The sequence below is a fragment of the Amblyomma maculatum genome, chromosome 1 (assembly GCF_055883805.1).
Source record: "Amblyomma maculatum isolate TAMU_Amacu chromosome 1, ASM5588380v1, whole genome shotgun sequence".
NCBI lineage: Eukaryota > Metazoa > Arthropoda > Arachnida > Ixodida > Ixodidae > Amblyomma > Amblyomma maculatum.
This window is the reverse complement of record NC_139344.1, coordinates 341,322,164-341,338,048: the sequence shown is the minus strand read 5'-3', so window position 1 is coordinate 341,338,048 and position 15,885 is coordinate 341,322,164. Positions and strand designations below refer to the sequence as shown.

Sequence of the window (15,885 nt, the reverse complement as noted above, 5' to 3'; positions counted from 1 at the left end):
GTTGTCAGTGAAACTGTTATTATCTGAGCAAAACTGGCTTAATGGAATTCTTTTCTTCTTTTCTTTCTTTAGCTTGCTATTGTGCATGTGGCCTAATTTGTCCCGAGCCTTCCTGCCTATTAGTGGCGTTTTTGCATTGTAGATATGTTGCAGAATCACTTGGCAATCATTTGGCAAGTACAGTCAAACCCGAATATAACGAACTCGGATAGGGCGAATTATGTTTTATATCGAACACTCGAATTTCGCTAGCATTATGCATATAAAATGTATTTTTTATAGCGAACTACACATCGGATATAGCGAACTCAGCGCGCGCGATCGGTCGCCAAACGCCCGCCAACGGGCGGGCCTTTGTGCCGGCTCCGAGTTCTCTCCGGGCAGCCCACGCTGCCGGGCCTCAATACTTCTAGCGCATGCCGTTGTCAGATGGGAGGGGGATTGGCGACGGCTCCGTTCCCCAAGGTCTCGCACAGCGCATACGTCATCACGCGCCCGCTAGGGTGCTTCTGCGCCGATGCCACGCTTCCGTAAAACGCAGGAGGGGCTCTCTACAGCAGTTTCCACGAGGGACCCTCCTGTACGCATGCGCGGCCGTCGCCCGGAGTAGCGTGAGTAGCCTTTAAAATCCGCGCCATCGGCCAGCCTGTCTTTGCAGCGCTCCTATTCGGCAGCTGCCTACCATGTGATCAAAGACGTTCGAGCAGCTCCGGACCTATTGCGCTTCGAGAAAGAAGCAACACCGGCCAGAACTGGTTTCAAGTTTGGGCGAAGGGAAGGCAGCCTCCGAACAACGAACGCGTCAGTGGCGAACTTTCCCGCATCCTCGGAGCTTTCTTTGTTCGCGTTTGCAAGTCGTGCTGCTGCTATCCTCACGATTCCGGACGTGCCTACGTTGCTGCTGGCTTGCATTCCGGCGCTACATCCTGCAAGATGACGATGAAGCAGCGGCATGCCCTACCGCTTTCCGACAAGCTGGAGATAATTCGCCGCGTTGGCCGCGGCGAAAAAAAGTCTGACGTTGCCGCGCATTTCAAGATTCCGCGGAGCACGTTAAGCACCATTTTGAAAAACCAGTCGGCCATCAGAGGCAATGCACAGGAACGACCAAATGGTGACGGCTTTCGCCACCGCAAGCCGGCTTACGACCAAGTAGAGAAAGCGTTGTACCAATGGTTCTTGGACGTTCGCGCGCGAAATCTGCCGGTCTCTGGCCCCATGCTACAACAGAAGGCAAAAGATTTTGCCTTCGTCCTGGACGTCGAGGGGTTTACAGCGGGCAGTGGTTGGCTCCAACGATTTAAAGACCGCTACTCCATCACCGGGAAGGTGGTTGCAGGTGAAAGCCAAGCAGTGGACGCTGAGAGTGCTGAAAAGTGGGTGCAAGACGTGTGGCGTGCTGTCACGGAGAGATACGAACCGTGCAATATTTTTAACACCGACGAGACTGCCTTGTTTTGGCAACTGCTGCCGAGCAGAACCTTGGCGCTAAAGAATGAGAAGTGCCATGGCGGCAAATTGAATAAGGCCCGAGTCACCGTTCTTCTCACGACAAACATGGACGGTTCATCAAAGCTGCGGCCGCTTGTCATAGGCAAGTTCAAGTCTCCTATGTGCCTGCGAGGATGCACTTCACTCCCAGTCACATACAACTCAAATTCTAAGGCCTGGATGACCAGAACGTTGTTCGAAGCGTGGCTGCATGGCTGGGACGAGGAACTTGCAACGAGCGGGCGAAAGATTTGCCTCCTCCTCGATAACTGTTCTGCGCACCACTGCGGCGTCACGCTCAAGAACATCGAGCTTTGTTTCCTGCCACTGAACGCAACAGCGGTTTTGCAGCCCCTCGATCAGGGGATCATCCGCGCTTTCAAGCTGGGCTACAGGAAACGTGTCGTTGAGCGGCTGTTGGTGTAATTGCGGGTTAACGACGAGCTCAAGATTAATTTGCTGGCCGCAATAGAAATGATTAACCGTGCCTGGCAAGACGTGACGCAATCCACAATCCGCAACTGCTTCCACCATGCTGGACTATGTCGAGAGGATGCAGAAGCTGCTAGTGAAGCGCGCACTGTGCAAGATGACAGCAATGTTGCCACGCTGTGGAAAGAACTCGCTGATGTTCCGGACGCTGTGCCCGAAGAAGTTGCCCTGGAGGATTTTCTCACTGTTGACGACAACGTAGCCGTGACAGCGAGCCCGTTGGACTCGGAAATTGTTGCCGACATGCTGGCATCTGGTGCGAACGAGGAGACCGAGGAGCCGCCGCCGGAGGACGATCGCCCTCGCCCGACGTTGCACGAAGCCCTCGCTGCTATCGATCTGCTGCACCGATACTGCTCCGGAATACAGGGAAGCGGACTGGAGTTTGTGGAAATGATGTCGCGTGTGGAAAGTGCGATTCTCGCTGATGGAGTTAAATGCAGTATTCAGGCGAAGATCACTGCCTACTGCAAATAAGTGAGCATTTATCTGCAATAAATTTCTTTTGTAGATTCATGGTGAGCGGCACGGTTTTTCTTTAGTTAGTGCGTTTTCGCTGCGCTGTCTGGACATCGTATATAACGAATTTGGTACTGAAGTTCGTTATAAACGGGTTTGGTTATAGCGAAATACTTTATATAGCGAACAAATTGCGTTGAATTACGCAGTTCGTTATAACCGGGTTTGACTGTACTCGCAGATTATGACTGGCAGCTTATCGGTATTGCTTAAGAGGAAAGTATATAACAGTCGCATCTTACCTGTACTACTCAGCTAACGGGCTGGAACTTGGAAGGTAACGAAAGGGTTCTACTCAAGTTGAAGGCGATGCAAGGAGCTGTGGAAAGGGGAATGGTAGGTGTAACGTTAAGGGATAGGAAGCGTCCAGGATGAATCGGAGAAATAACTCGAGTTAATTATACTCTAGTGGAAATCGTAAAAAAAATGAGCATGGGCTGGGCATGTAGTGCGAAGAGAGGATAACTGATGGTCAAGAAGGTTAATAGATTGGATACCAACGGAAGGAAGCTGTAGGAGGGGGCAGCAGATGGTCAGGTGGGTGGATGAGGTTGAGAAGTTTGCGGAAGCCAAGTGGATGCAGCTAGCACAGGACCGGGTTGAATGGAGGAATATGGGAGAGGCGTTCACCCTGAAGTAGATATACCTATTTTGGCTCATGATGATGATGACCAAAATCACTTATGGGTTCTTCACTTTGTTCACCATGTGCAGAGCTTGGTGATGGTGTTTGCACATCTGGTGCACACTCAGATGGCTGCTGTGCTGGACTTCCTGTCCGGTGTCCCAGGTCCCACGGGCCAGTCTGCACTGGCTTTTGTGCTGACTGAGTGGTGCTCCAGGCAAACACTCTTCTTTGGAGCTTATGAGAACAAAGTGAGGTGAGCGGAGAGCAGAATTTGAACAAAGAGTAGCAGTGCAACCTTAAGGCAGGTGTGCTATGCATGAATTCCATATTGCATTCGTGGTTCGGGGTATAGTGTTGCACTCCGTACCAATTGATTATTTGGAACAAGATGCTAGGAAGGCCGGATTTAAGAGTGTGATTAAGATACAGTTAAAACAGTTAAACCTCAACGCAACGAAGTATTTGCTTTTTGCGGCCTTGTATCTGTAGAACGCCATGTATATTTAGCTTCATATAATAGACCATATTTTACCGCACTCTCAGTATACCATTTTTTTTTTGTCTTGGTAATTTTGCGCCTGGAACCATCAAAGCGGCCAATCACTCCTGTTCTTCAAAAGTGTGCACGAAGGGCACGTGCCAGCTGTTGCAGTGGTGATTGCTCCATTCCTTCCAAATGTCTCGTATCCCATACCAGACTGGCAAGTGCCAGACATAAGTTTGGTAATTGTGAGGCTGACAGTTTGGTGTTTTTGTGGGGTTTAGCGTCCCAAAACGACTTAGGAAATAAGGGATATTGTAGTGGAAGGCTCGTGAAATTTTTACCTCTTGGTGTTCTTTGACGTGTACTGATATTGTACAGCGCACAGGTGCCTTGTGGCCATCACGTCAAGAATTGAACCCAAAAGTGATGAAAACTCAAAGCGTTTCAAGCCCGGGCTTCTATATATTGTTGCATAACATCTTCCAAATTGTCATTGCCAGAAAGTGTTTTTTTTTTTCTTTTTTTTTTTTACGTATACGGATCTTAAAGGAGTTTATTATATCGATAATTCAATATATAAAGCATGCTAGCAGTACTCTTCATCCCAAGTTTTGATATCGCAGCAGTAGCCATATTTCAAAGGAGGCAGAGTGCAAAAATTCTTGTTCGCTGTTCGTTAGCACATTGAAGCAGCCACAAGTGCTTACCTATAATTAATATAATGGCCTCAGCAGGGGCATGCCTTGTACCCTACAGGCCGCTTCAAAATGTTAAACGCCACATAACATAATGTAACTGAACATAAATTTTAGCCTGCAGCCTAGATTTGTTAGGGCTCAGCATTGGCACTGGAAGCAAATGCTGATCCAATGCGGAGGTGTTAGGCCTAAATGATTATTTAGGTCTAAGTGAAAAAAAAATGCAAAACTTTTTGTGGTTTAGTGGCACTGGTGCTTTGTGAATATGTGTGTACTCTTCTGGGAAAAAGCAGCTGTTAGTTTTGCTTCAACATAAACCATTCCTGTAGCACTTATGTTTCAAGAGGAAAGCAAGTAAAAAAGAACAGAGAAGGACACTCAGAATTAGAAGCGGTTGCAATCAGGCACCCTTTGTTAGACTGTTCACTGTCATGAGAGGATTACTAGCTTGCTGCTGCTGTTTGCACTGTGGAAGGGGGTGTACAGGTGTGCCCAAAATATTACGGATCATGCTATCCATGTTCGAAACTTTCTCGCGTGTTTCGTAGAGAAGACATGATGCTTACTTGGACCTATGCGTAAGAACACCAGCAGCATGTGTATGTATAAGAACTTCCTAATGTCCGCTTAGTAATGCATGATAAAAATTCTATTACAGAGGTGTGCCCTGCATAATTATGGCCAGAACTGTACATATACGGAGCATGCTTTACTGTTCCAGCTATATTTATACCTAGCCCATTATACCTGTAAGGTTTGTTGGGACCACTTTTTATTTCTTTATTTAGTTCCAACAGAGTTTTTGTGGTTTTGGTGGTGACAAAAAAAAACTTAATATTGATTTTATTGATTAGCCAAGGAGATTTTAGGCGGGTTGTGATCCCTGCAATGTTACCATATGCCCCACGCCATTCCCATTTCGAATTATTGATTACTTTGCCCTCGCCCAGTCATATGCTAGCTGTCCTTAGTAGACGAGTTGGTACTAAAGGGATTTTCCAACAGCAGGACTTGTTTTCCTCCAATTACAACGTTTCTGCTGTGTAGCTTTTCTCGTTCATTCTGGTTCTTTGAAGCCTCACTTTACCATGCAAGTGCATAATTACGTAGTCAGTTGCCTTTTGTTCTGGTTTTTTTAAGTCCTGGCAGTCATCCAGCAACTAGTGCCATTAACTAGGCTGTGTGGTTGCTTGCTGATGACACTGACACGAAGTGACGCATTGAATTTTTCCTGCAGTCTCTTGTAATTCTCCTAAACCTGTCTTCTGAATTCCACTGCAGCATCCTGGCGCTGTGCAAGCTTCTGGAGCACAGCATTCAAACCAATGACTCTCGGCTGGTCGACATCAGTGTGAAGGGGGACCGGGTGTTCAACATGAACGAAGGCATTCGAACAAGGTCAAAGACTGCCGCCAGTGAGTCCCATGCAATGTGGATTCTTTGGGAACTGTCACCAAACTGTGCTTTTCTTTATTGATTGCTCAGCTGCTTTTTGGATTCGTTTGTTGCACCACAGGCAGAGTAGCAGGGTGTTTGCGTCCATTGTGCGAAGTTGCCAATTATGCAGTGGTTTCACACAATCTCCTGAAAGCTCATAATCTGGGTTGTGCTTTAAGTACAAGTGCACTAATTCTGGTAAAAACCTAAAATGATTGGCGCTCACAACTGCCGTTGGTGCTTATCAGATGTTGCTGGTTGCACATCATGTACAGATGCCTACTGCTGAGACTCCTGATTGTTTTACTGGGTATGAAACCCATTGCTTATGCAGCATAGAACAGGATTTTAGATAGCTTTCTGACAGCACAAAAGAATGTATGCTCTGATAAGATGCGCTATTATTAGGTGCACTTTCGTTGGAAAGTTGACTTTTGCTTCTTCGTTTTATTTTTTTTTAATGCTCAGTGCTGTTTGTTGCAGATCCTGATCAGTGGACAGAAATCCCTGTCGTGGTCAAAATATACAAACTTATGATTCATGAGCTTAGCAACTGCCTGGACCACGCCATGATGCACAAAGAAGAAGATGACACCGAGGCATGTTTTCAGATTCTTTCCTTACTTTGAGGGTTTAGGGAAATGTATAAAATTGTGCTAAGCTGCTCCATATAAAATGTGTTGGTACCTTATCGACATGCTTTGGTCCATGGGTGCCATAGAATTGTCCTATTACGCACCACGTTTTTAGGTGTCGTGTCGAGCCTTAGAGTTTTACGTCCTTCAGCACCATCTTTCAAGCCTTCTCATCATGCTTCTTTTTTTTTTCTCCGTGTTAGTGTGAAGCACACTGTACATAGTTTTTCTTACTGTTGAAAGCTAGCTGTTGCATTGCTGAAGGGCAGTAGTGTTAAGGACGTGGTAGCCTAATGTTGGATATTGGTTGTAGTGCTGTTAAATTTGGTGTAAATCTCTTCTGCAGTGGTGCCACCTATGTGCCAAATGCGACAGAACTGATCGGCGGCACTGTCATGATAAAAGTTGGGGAAATTTGCAGCAAACTATCACAAAACCTTTGCTGTTGATTGGGGCAGGGCCGTTCCCCTGTTCTCTAGGCAGATTTAATCCTAGTTACCAACCTATTTTTTGATGGCCACAAATTGCACTGAGTAGTCTCTGAGTAACTGTACTATATTTATTACTGTCTGTTGCTTACAGTAATTTATGTAGTTAGAGTAAATTAAGTAGAATAAGGCACCAAATTATCACTAAATTCTGCGTGCGTTTGATTCCCCCGAATAGCTGATTCTCAGATCCTGACCTTAGCAACCTTGTGCAACTCAGTTTGATGAAAGTAACTGCCCGAGTTCGTTGCAAAAAGTACCTGTTTGACAGTTCAAATCAAGACAACAAGAAGCTATATGTAAAAAATTTCTGCAGTAAAAATACATTGTTTTCAGGCATGCCATTTCACTGACATGACCTAGTAGCACAAAACAGGCCTGGCAACATTCTTCACCCCATCCTCGACAGACAGGAGCTGCGTCATGATACCATGAAAGTTTCAGTAAAGTCTGTGGAGGCATGAAGAACACGAGTTATTTATTAATATAGTGCTGGTGGCCTGTGTTGTGAAATTCTCTTGCCGTCGATTTGCCCTTCCATGCTTTGAGTGCATACATGCTGTTAAGCAGGTATTTAAACTTTGATTCGAGTTTCTGCAACTTCTCCATTCTAGGATGAAGATTGGGAAGACGAAGGCGACATGGATGGAGACTCAGCTCAGCACATTATGAGCCATTTCGCACCAGCTTCAGACTATCCTGGTATGTTTCATCCGTCTCTCTCTTTTTCCCTTTCTTTTCTTGCTTGGTTAAAAGTAGAGCTGCGCTAATAGCAAAATCTTGGGCACGAAGAGAATTCGAATATTAAAAATTGAATGCGAATCAGATTGAGTATGCTTCAAAACGGCCAAGATAAATTGCATATGAAATCTACTTAGCATGGTCAGAAAAAAAAATTTCTCAGGGATGTGCGGGTAACAATTGTTTAGATGCAAAGCAAATATGAATAGTAAAAATTGGCTACAAATAATATAAAAGTTGTAAATTTAAAAAAACTGGTATCACACTGTAACTGAATTCTCAAGTGAAAAGCTCTGAAATGGAATGGAGACGCTTGGAAATTAAACCGCAGTTCAGTTCAGTTCAGTCGTTCAGTCGTGTCCGACACTTCGTGACCCTATGGACCATATCAGCCGCGCTTTCCGGTCTCTCACTATCTTCCTAACATCACATAACTTCATCTGCAGCGCCTCGAGGATGCCATCTAACCATCGCGTTCGCTGCCTACCCCTTCTCCGGTGACCCTCAACTTTTCCCAACATCAAATCTTTCTCCAGCGACCCCTCTCTTCTCATCAGATGACCAAAGTAGCTGAGCTTTAACTTTAGAATTTGACCCTCCAATGAGCAGTCAGGGTTTATGGCCGACAATATCGACTGATTTGATCTTCTGGCAGTCCAAGGAACTCTCAAGAGTCTCTGCCAGCACCACAATTCAAACGCGTCAATTCTTCGGCGGTCAGCCTTCTTCACAGTCCAACTCTCGCGTCCATACATCACAACTGGAAAGACCATAGCACGAGTTATACGGACCTTGGTTGGCAGTGTAATTTCTCTGCTCTTTACTAGGCGGTCAAGGCTAGCCATGGCTCTCTTTCCCAGAAGCAGGCGTCTCCTAATTTCATGGCTGCAATCTCCTTCCGGGGTAATCTTGGAGCTCAAGAAGAGAAAATCTGTCACAGCTTCCACTTGTCCCTTGATGCTCCAGGACTTGATAGGGTAAGATGCCATGATCTTTGTCTTTTTAATGTTCAGTTTAAGCCCAAATTTCTCACTCTCTTCTTGTACGCGCATCAGAAGTCTTGAGTTCCACTTCACTTTCTGCCATTAAAGTGGCATCATCCGCATATCTAAGGTTGTTGATACGTTTTCCAGCAATCTTCACTCCAGCTGAAGACTCGTCCAGACCGGCCTTCCTCATGATGCACTCTGCATATAGGTTAAATAGGCAGGGCGACAGTATGCAGCCTTGCCTCACTCCTTTCTCGATCGGAAACCAATCAGTAAGACCATGCACAGTTCTGACTGTGGCCTCTTGCCCTTCATACAGGTTCCTGAGGAGACAGATGAGGTGAATTGGAACTCCCATCTCTTGGAGAGCTTGCCACAATCTGCTGTGATCTACGCAGTCAAACGCTTTTGCATAATCAATAAAGCAGAAGTAGATGGGTTTCTGGAACTCTTGCTTTTTCCATGATCCAGTGAAGGTTGGCAATTTGGTCTCTAGTTCCTCTGCCCTTGCGAAACCCAGCTTGCACGTCCGGAAGCTCCCGATCCACATACTGCTGCAGCCTACCTTGGAGGATTTTCAACATCACCTTGCTAGCATGCGAAATAAGTGCGATCGTGCGGTAGTTGGAACAATCTTTGCCTTTCTTTGGAATGGGGATGTAAATCGACCTCCTCCAATCCCATGGCCACTGCATTGTTGTCCAAATTTGCTGACGTAATGTATACAGAACGTTAACAGTGTCATGATTGAGGGTTTGAAGCAACTCAGCTGGAATGCCATCAATTCCGCTAGCTTTGTTCTTAGCAAGGCTGGCTAAGGCCCATTCAACTTCACTCTTCAGGATGCCCGGCTCGAGATCAGTAATCACAACCGTCTTATGTTGGGTTTGCACATCCGGGTCCTTCTTGTACAGTTCTTTTGTGTATTCCTGCCACCTCTTCTTTATCTCTGAGGCTTCAGTGAGGTCCTTGCCTCGTTTGTCCTTTATCACGCCCGGCTTAGCACAGAAGCTTCCTTTGATATCTTTGATAGTCTTATACAGAGCTCTTGTGTTCCTCAATTGGCTGTTGTCCTCAACTGCTTGGCACTGTATGTTCAGGAAGGCATTCTTATCTCTCCTTGCTATTTTCTGATAATCTGCATTGAGAACCTTGTATCTTTCTCTTTCCCCCATAACTTTTGCCATCCTCCTTTCCTCAGCTATTTGCAAAGCCTCTTCAGATAACCAGTTTGCTTTCTTGCATTTCTTTTGCTTTGGAACTACCTTAGTAGCAACTTCTTGTATTATATCACGAACATCAGTCCACATCTCTTCAGGCTCTCTGTCTTCTAGATTTAATTCTTGAAATCGATTCCTCACTTCCACAGATGAACCGCAGTACCCGGGCTAAAACTCTACTGTGGAGGCTGCGATAAATGCAAAACACTAAGGTGCTCTTCTGCTATGTGGTGTTGTTGCAGGTTAAAGGTCCCCACATGGTCAAAATATTCCAAATCCCTTTACTGGGGCATATCTTCTCTTCTTTCAATCCCACCTTCCCCCCTTTTCTTATGTTGGCCTTCAGGTGCCCACTGCAAAGTGTGACAGTTACTGCACCTTTCCTTTCCTATAAACCAATTTAAATTTACAAAAGGCAGTTTATTTTACTGAATGCTGTGGTGAAGCATTTTAATTAGCTACCTCCTTACTGGGTGTATGAAATCGGTGGACAATCAACAAGGCGAGACACTGGCAAAATGCAGCGAGACGGGTTGCGAAACAGGCCGAACAGCAAATGCTAGTGGGACCATTCTTTCTACGCTTCCTCGCAATGGCTGAAGACATGGTGACTTTGTGGAACGCTGCCTGAAACACAAACCCACCTGTCCCTTGCATATAAATATTGGTTCCACTAGACTGCAAGCCCCATGGCAGGGCTTATTTAAATGCTGTCAGAAACTGCAAGATGTGGAAATTAAACCACGCCGTTATGTGCCGTAGTGCATGCTCTGCACTCTATGTGCTGCACTTGCGTGGGCTGATTTCTAGCCCGGCACATATAAGGATGTGCGAACACTACTTTTGTAGCAAAAGCTTCACTACGCCAGGTTTTCAAGCCATCAACATGGAAGCAAATTTGACCTTGAAAAACTTTGAACTGCGCCATCAGCGAAGGAAGAAAGGTGGGAGTGAAAACAGAAGGAGAGAACGGGGTGCCATAGTAGAGGGCTCTGGAGTAATTTCGACCACCTGGGAATCTTAAACATGCACTGGCATTGCACAGCACACGGATGCCTATTTGTTTGGCCTCCATCGAAATGCAGCAGAGTACTTTGGTACTTTAGGTTTTAGGGAAAGGTGTCCAAGGAATTGTGGACAACCAAACTTTACTAGGTCAAGATCACCTGAAGGTCAAATTTAGTGCCACGCAAAGACTGGCTCTACCTAGCCTAGTGAACATTTAGCTTCAACTGTAAATTAGTTTGTAAGAAAGGAAAGGTGCAGTATCTGTCAAGGTCACTTGAAGGTGAAAACAGGCCATGCTGATGGCTTGAATTAGATTTTGCGTTTCGGACTTCAGGTCTTGAGGAGAGGTGAAAAGTGAAACCATGTCTCACAGTGTATTTAACCCAAGCTTGGCAATGAACGTAGCCATGCACATCAAGCTATTGCTTCCCTCCAGGGTGGACCAAAGTTAAACCACCAGCTAATGTTTTTTTTTTTTTTTTTTTTTCAAACCATATCAAATACAGATAGTGTAGTTTCACTGCCAGATTGAACATGAAATATTTGTTACTTTCGCCAATATTTGTACAAACCAATCGGTGGCAGCTGCATTTGGGCGTTGTAAATTGCAGAGCTAAGCTATAGACCCTATTCACTATCAGGTTTAGCAGGCGGCAGTTCTGTCAACCCTGTATTGTGGAGACGCCATAACGTTGGGTGGTTCGAAACTGAAAGCAAACAAAAAAATGCTTGCGACTCGTGCGAATTTCACCGACGCCGTGTCATGATTCGCCGTAGGCCCTCTCTCTCTCTCTTTCCCCCTTTTCGATGTTGCGTTGTTTGCGCCATGGTTGCCAGTTAAGCTGCAATGACGTCAAGTGAATAAGCTCTATAGCTTGTAAGAGGTGCATAGCTAATCTCCACTAACGGGCCGCAACTTGAGTTCACTTGTTAGGAGCTTCACGTTATACTTGCTGAAGAAGTGCCTTTTCCCATTCATGGCAAAGGACAATAAACTGGAGCCATGCTTCAGGACCAGAGACTGCTGACAGCTACATACTAGGAGGGGGAGTCCTCTAAGAGGAATAATCGTTATTGATACATGGTATCAAAGATTGGGAATCAAGTCAGATGCTGAACTGGCCCAAAGCCCTTTGGTTGTCCAGCCTTTGTGGCCATATGTGAGCACTATGGACACCGCTGCACAAATGGACTGCTTAGCGGTGGTGCGCTGTCAATCCTGCTTACTGATCGCTGCAGGATGGTATGCAGCAGCACAATGGGCCCTATTTTTGGAGCCGTTATGGAAGAAAAATACTGTGGTGGGCCTTTTTAAACCATATGCAAACCATTTGAAAAATATCCTATATGTTCAGCGCCAGCGGTATGCGAATATTTGAATTTCGCCTTGCTTTACGAGCCTGCGCTTGCTTGTGATTTTTTGCTTACAACACCGACTCCAGATTTTGAATAACAAGGCCTTTAACGGTGTTGGGTTAATATTCTAGTATATTTGGTACAATTTTATTCATTTTTGCGCTAGAGCAAGGGTTACTCGTGCCATTTCTTCCTGCAGTGGCAGAAGGTATAAGGAAAATTTGGTGCGGGGCTTCACTATTGATCTCATCTGTGTGGAAGTTGAAAGCTAGTCGCAGCAACAGAACGGTCCGAAAATAAACTTCAAGTAGCTTCAAAAATTTGTAGGGGGAATTTTGGATCACTAATTTGTGATGAGGCGAAAGCTATCACGTGGTGGTCTGAAGCCCTCCACTACGGCACCTCTATCTCTCTGCTTTCACTTCCACCTTCGCGGTGACGTGATAGCGTAAGCTTCTCTGCTTTCACTCACACCTTCGTGATGATGCGATAGCGTAAGCTACCAGTCAACATATGAAGCCCTGCTTTAATTGAGGCGTATGAGCGTGTCTGTGGTCTAGGGATAGCGTGAACGCAAGGGCCTTGGCAGGTCGATTCTGATATCACCCTCCCATATAAAAGGATAGGCCCGAGTTGGCAGCTCCTGCCAAACACAATATCAGGAAGCCTTACGTCCAGTTAGTGCTCTGCCATGTCAGCTGCCAGCTACCGCCTCCCACGTAATAAAAGCATTACGAACAGACGGAAACAATCAGCGAGCATGAGCCATTAAAAGCTATATTGCCTTAATACTTTTTCTCAGTGCTTTTTCTGCCTAAGTCCAAGGCAGCCAATGTACCAGAAGATGTGTGGAGTCCGGACGTGTTGTTTGCAGGGTATGACCTGGATGGCCAGGATGACAGCGACGATCCCGATGCTGCAGCCGACCCAATTTCACGCATGGATTTGCAGTCATGCCTCGTACAGTTCCTCCGTGGCCTTTCCCAGCAACCCTTTTACTCCAGGTTCTCCGAGCACCACACTCCTCAGGAGGTCCAGGTTCTCCAGAATGCAGGCGTACTGGCGTGACCCCTGTTACCGCCCTAGACTCCTCCTGCTTTTGCAGCTGCTTCAGTTCCTTCACTCCCACCTGTTTCTTTCACATCTCAAGCGTGGCTGGAAAATAATGGGAATGTCATGCTCTTTAATTTCCTTCTCCTCCGACTCGCACAAGCAAGCCAGTTAGTGCACGGGAAGTGATAGTCTGTGCTACTTTTTGCTTGATGGGTTCTCCAAAGCAAGTTAACTGTAGCTAACTGTGCCTGTTAAATGGCATATGCGGTATACGCAGCACATTTTAGCTGCCCATGTGCACAGCTTTTAAGTATGGTGAGAGTCGCTAAATTCTCGTATTATTATTGCTACCTGGCATTTGCTGTCAAAACTAGGTAAATATTAGAATGGCAAATTAGTGTAAGGCATTAACTGTTGCATTACATTAGCTATGCACTCAGTCTCTACTGTATCCTGCCAGCTATATGTCTCCTGGGTCAGTTTGTTACACGATGTGGGAGCCGTCAAGAGGTTCTTCGCAGACGAAGCACTGCGGAAATATTGGCTCTGGCTGGTTTCGCTTGTGTCAGAGCCAGGATAGGTATTAAGACAGCTAAACATGATTGAATGACTCAGAGCGTATCAATATTTTTTCCCGCTTGATATTAACTTCGACTATGTAGAAGATCCTTGATGTAAGGTATGCTTATTGCATTTAATGTGAACGAACAATTGCGGTGCAGTACTATGCCCTTGATATTCAATTTTGGGTCCATGCGTCCACTTCTTCCTATGCGTAGGCCCTTTTTTGTGTTTATTGTCAGGCCTTAGACGACGTCCTTGCTGATGTGATTATGATCCTTATTTAAAAATGTGATGCTTATGGCGTCGAAAAGCTTGTATCTACTGTTTTCCGTGTGTATTATACTGTAATAAGAATGTTAGTTGCGCTAACGAGACAAATAACCGAAATAATTGCATTTTGGTGTCGATTTTAAAAATTGACACGACGCACAGTGGAGGAATGCTTCTGAAAGTAATTGCCGTGTTTGTTATCTTGTGTTGTCCTGATTGTTTGTCTTCTCTGCAATCTGAAGCAATGTACGTTTGCTAAAATCTCTAAGGACCCTTAAATGGCCACGTTGTAAAAAAAGTGACTCGCTTACTAGGCCTGAATTTCCTGCGAGGTTGAGTGGAGTATCGATTGTATAGCATTGTGCCTGGGGCTTGCCAAGCAATTTCGTCTTGTGCACTGTTGTTCAAGTTTTTTTTTTTAACACTGCTTCGCAGATCGCACCAAACAGTGATAGCTGTCTTTATCTTTTTCTGCTACATGGTGACATGATTGTAACCATTATTAATTGCTGACCTTTAAAAGTGTCGAAAAAAAGAAAAGACCAAGCTTAGTAGCTCTGAACGTGGAAGATTTAGTTTGTACACATTGGAGTGAGAAAGCTTAACTATGTAATACTTGTTTCGTTTGAGAAAGTACTTGGACACCACAGCTGGTGTCCAAGCACGGCATCTCTTCAACTGTACTTGGAAAGCTTTGTTGTTGGGCAGGGTGCATTTCTCTTGGCATGTTTGTTTTAGTTATGTCTTTGCCGAATGTGCGTGAACACACCTACTTTGATCCTGCGTATGGACAGCTGTCATGACTCCAACAAATCATCATCAACGAAGAGCCCAATGATTTCATGTGAAGTTGAAATTTTGCTGTTTGCTTTGACAGCCTAGTGGAATGTAAATAGACAGACGCATTTTATACTGGTGCTCTATGATATTCTTACTGTGCTGAATAGTTACCGCATGGTGTAAAAAGCCTTCATATAGGGATTGTCTGTACTGTAAGGACGACATTATGGCTGTGGGCCGCTCGATCTGTTTATTGCCATTTGAGAAGGAAACATAGTTTTGTGTACATATATAAAAGAATTGCGGTTTTGCACAAACTCAGCACGCCGGTTTGTGCTGCAAGAGTCCACTGATGAGTTCTCATGTGCCAAAACCACTCTGTACATGTTCCACAGGCTCCTGTCTGCATTTTATCTCTCGATGTTTGGCACCGTTGTTGAGGCTGAGAACTTTGGCTTGTTTCTCTATAGTATCTGGTTGACTGAATAAGATTATGCTAACTTCTAGCTGGTGTGGGACTCTTTCCTTGCTTTGTGTGTGCCATTTCAGTTTGGAAATGTGGACGATTGCACAGCCAATTCTGAAGCCAGGCACCAAAACAAGTGCAACGGTGCTTGAAATTATACCGTTGTGGGAATCAATATTCATTGTGTCTGTAACAACTGCAAGGGTAGAAGTGCTACTCCAGTTACTCCATTCTGCTCCAAACTACTTTCCTCCCTGCTCGATGCTGCTCCAAAATGCAACATAGATCCAAAACTGCTCCAAACAGTCTGCCTTGATGTTCTGCATTCAAATTTACTGAAACACAGGTTTTTGTCGCATAATGAGCCATTTATGCCAGATAAAAAGATGTGATTCAATGTAATTCTATAAAGTGGCCGTGAGAAGCACAGCAAGGTGGTGGCATGCTATGAGTTGCATGAACAAGCTTTAGGGGCCGCCATATCTAAACCAATGATTGTACACCAGTGGTAGGTAGAGTTATAATGCATCTCGTGCTGAGCCTAATGCGTATAAAGTTTTTAAACT

At 45.2% G+C, this 15,885-nt stretch overlaps 1 protein-coding gene across 1 annotated transcript in view; it reads left to right on the top strand.

Annotated features, from left to right (window-relative positions):
* The window catches only part of Ipo9 (Importin 9), a 41,758-nt gene extending 26,399 nt beyond the window's left edge, over positions 1-15,359 (top strand). Inside the window, exons 21-25 of the mRNA XM_084588958.1 lie at positions 3,217-3,383; positions 5,594-5,727; positions 6,233-6,348; positions 7,487-7,574; positions 13,061-15,359. Of these exons, the coding sequence (XP_084445084.1) occupies positions 3,217-3,383; positions 5,594-5,727; positions 6,233-6,348; positions 7,487-7,574; positions 13,061-13,254 (699 nt within the window). The 3' untranslated portion in view covers positions 13,255-15,359. The remainder of the gene's footprint in view (positions 1-3,216; positions 3,384-5,593; positions 5,728-6,232; positions 6,349-7,486; positions 7,575-13,060) is intronic.
* The last annotated feature ends 526 nt before the right edge of the window (positions 15,360-15,885 follow it).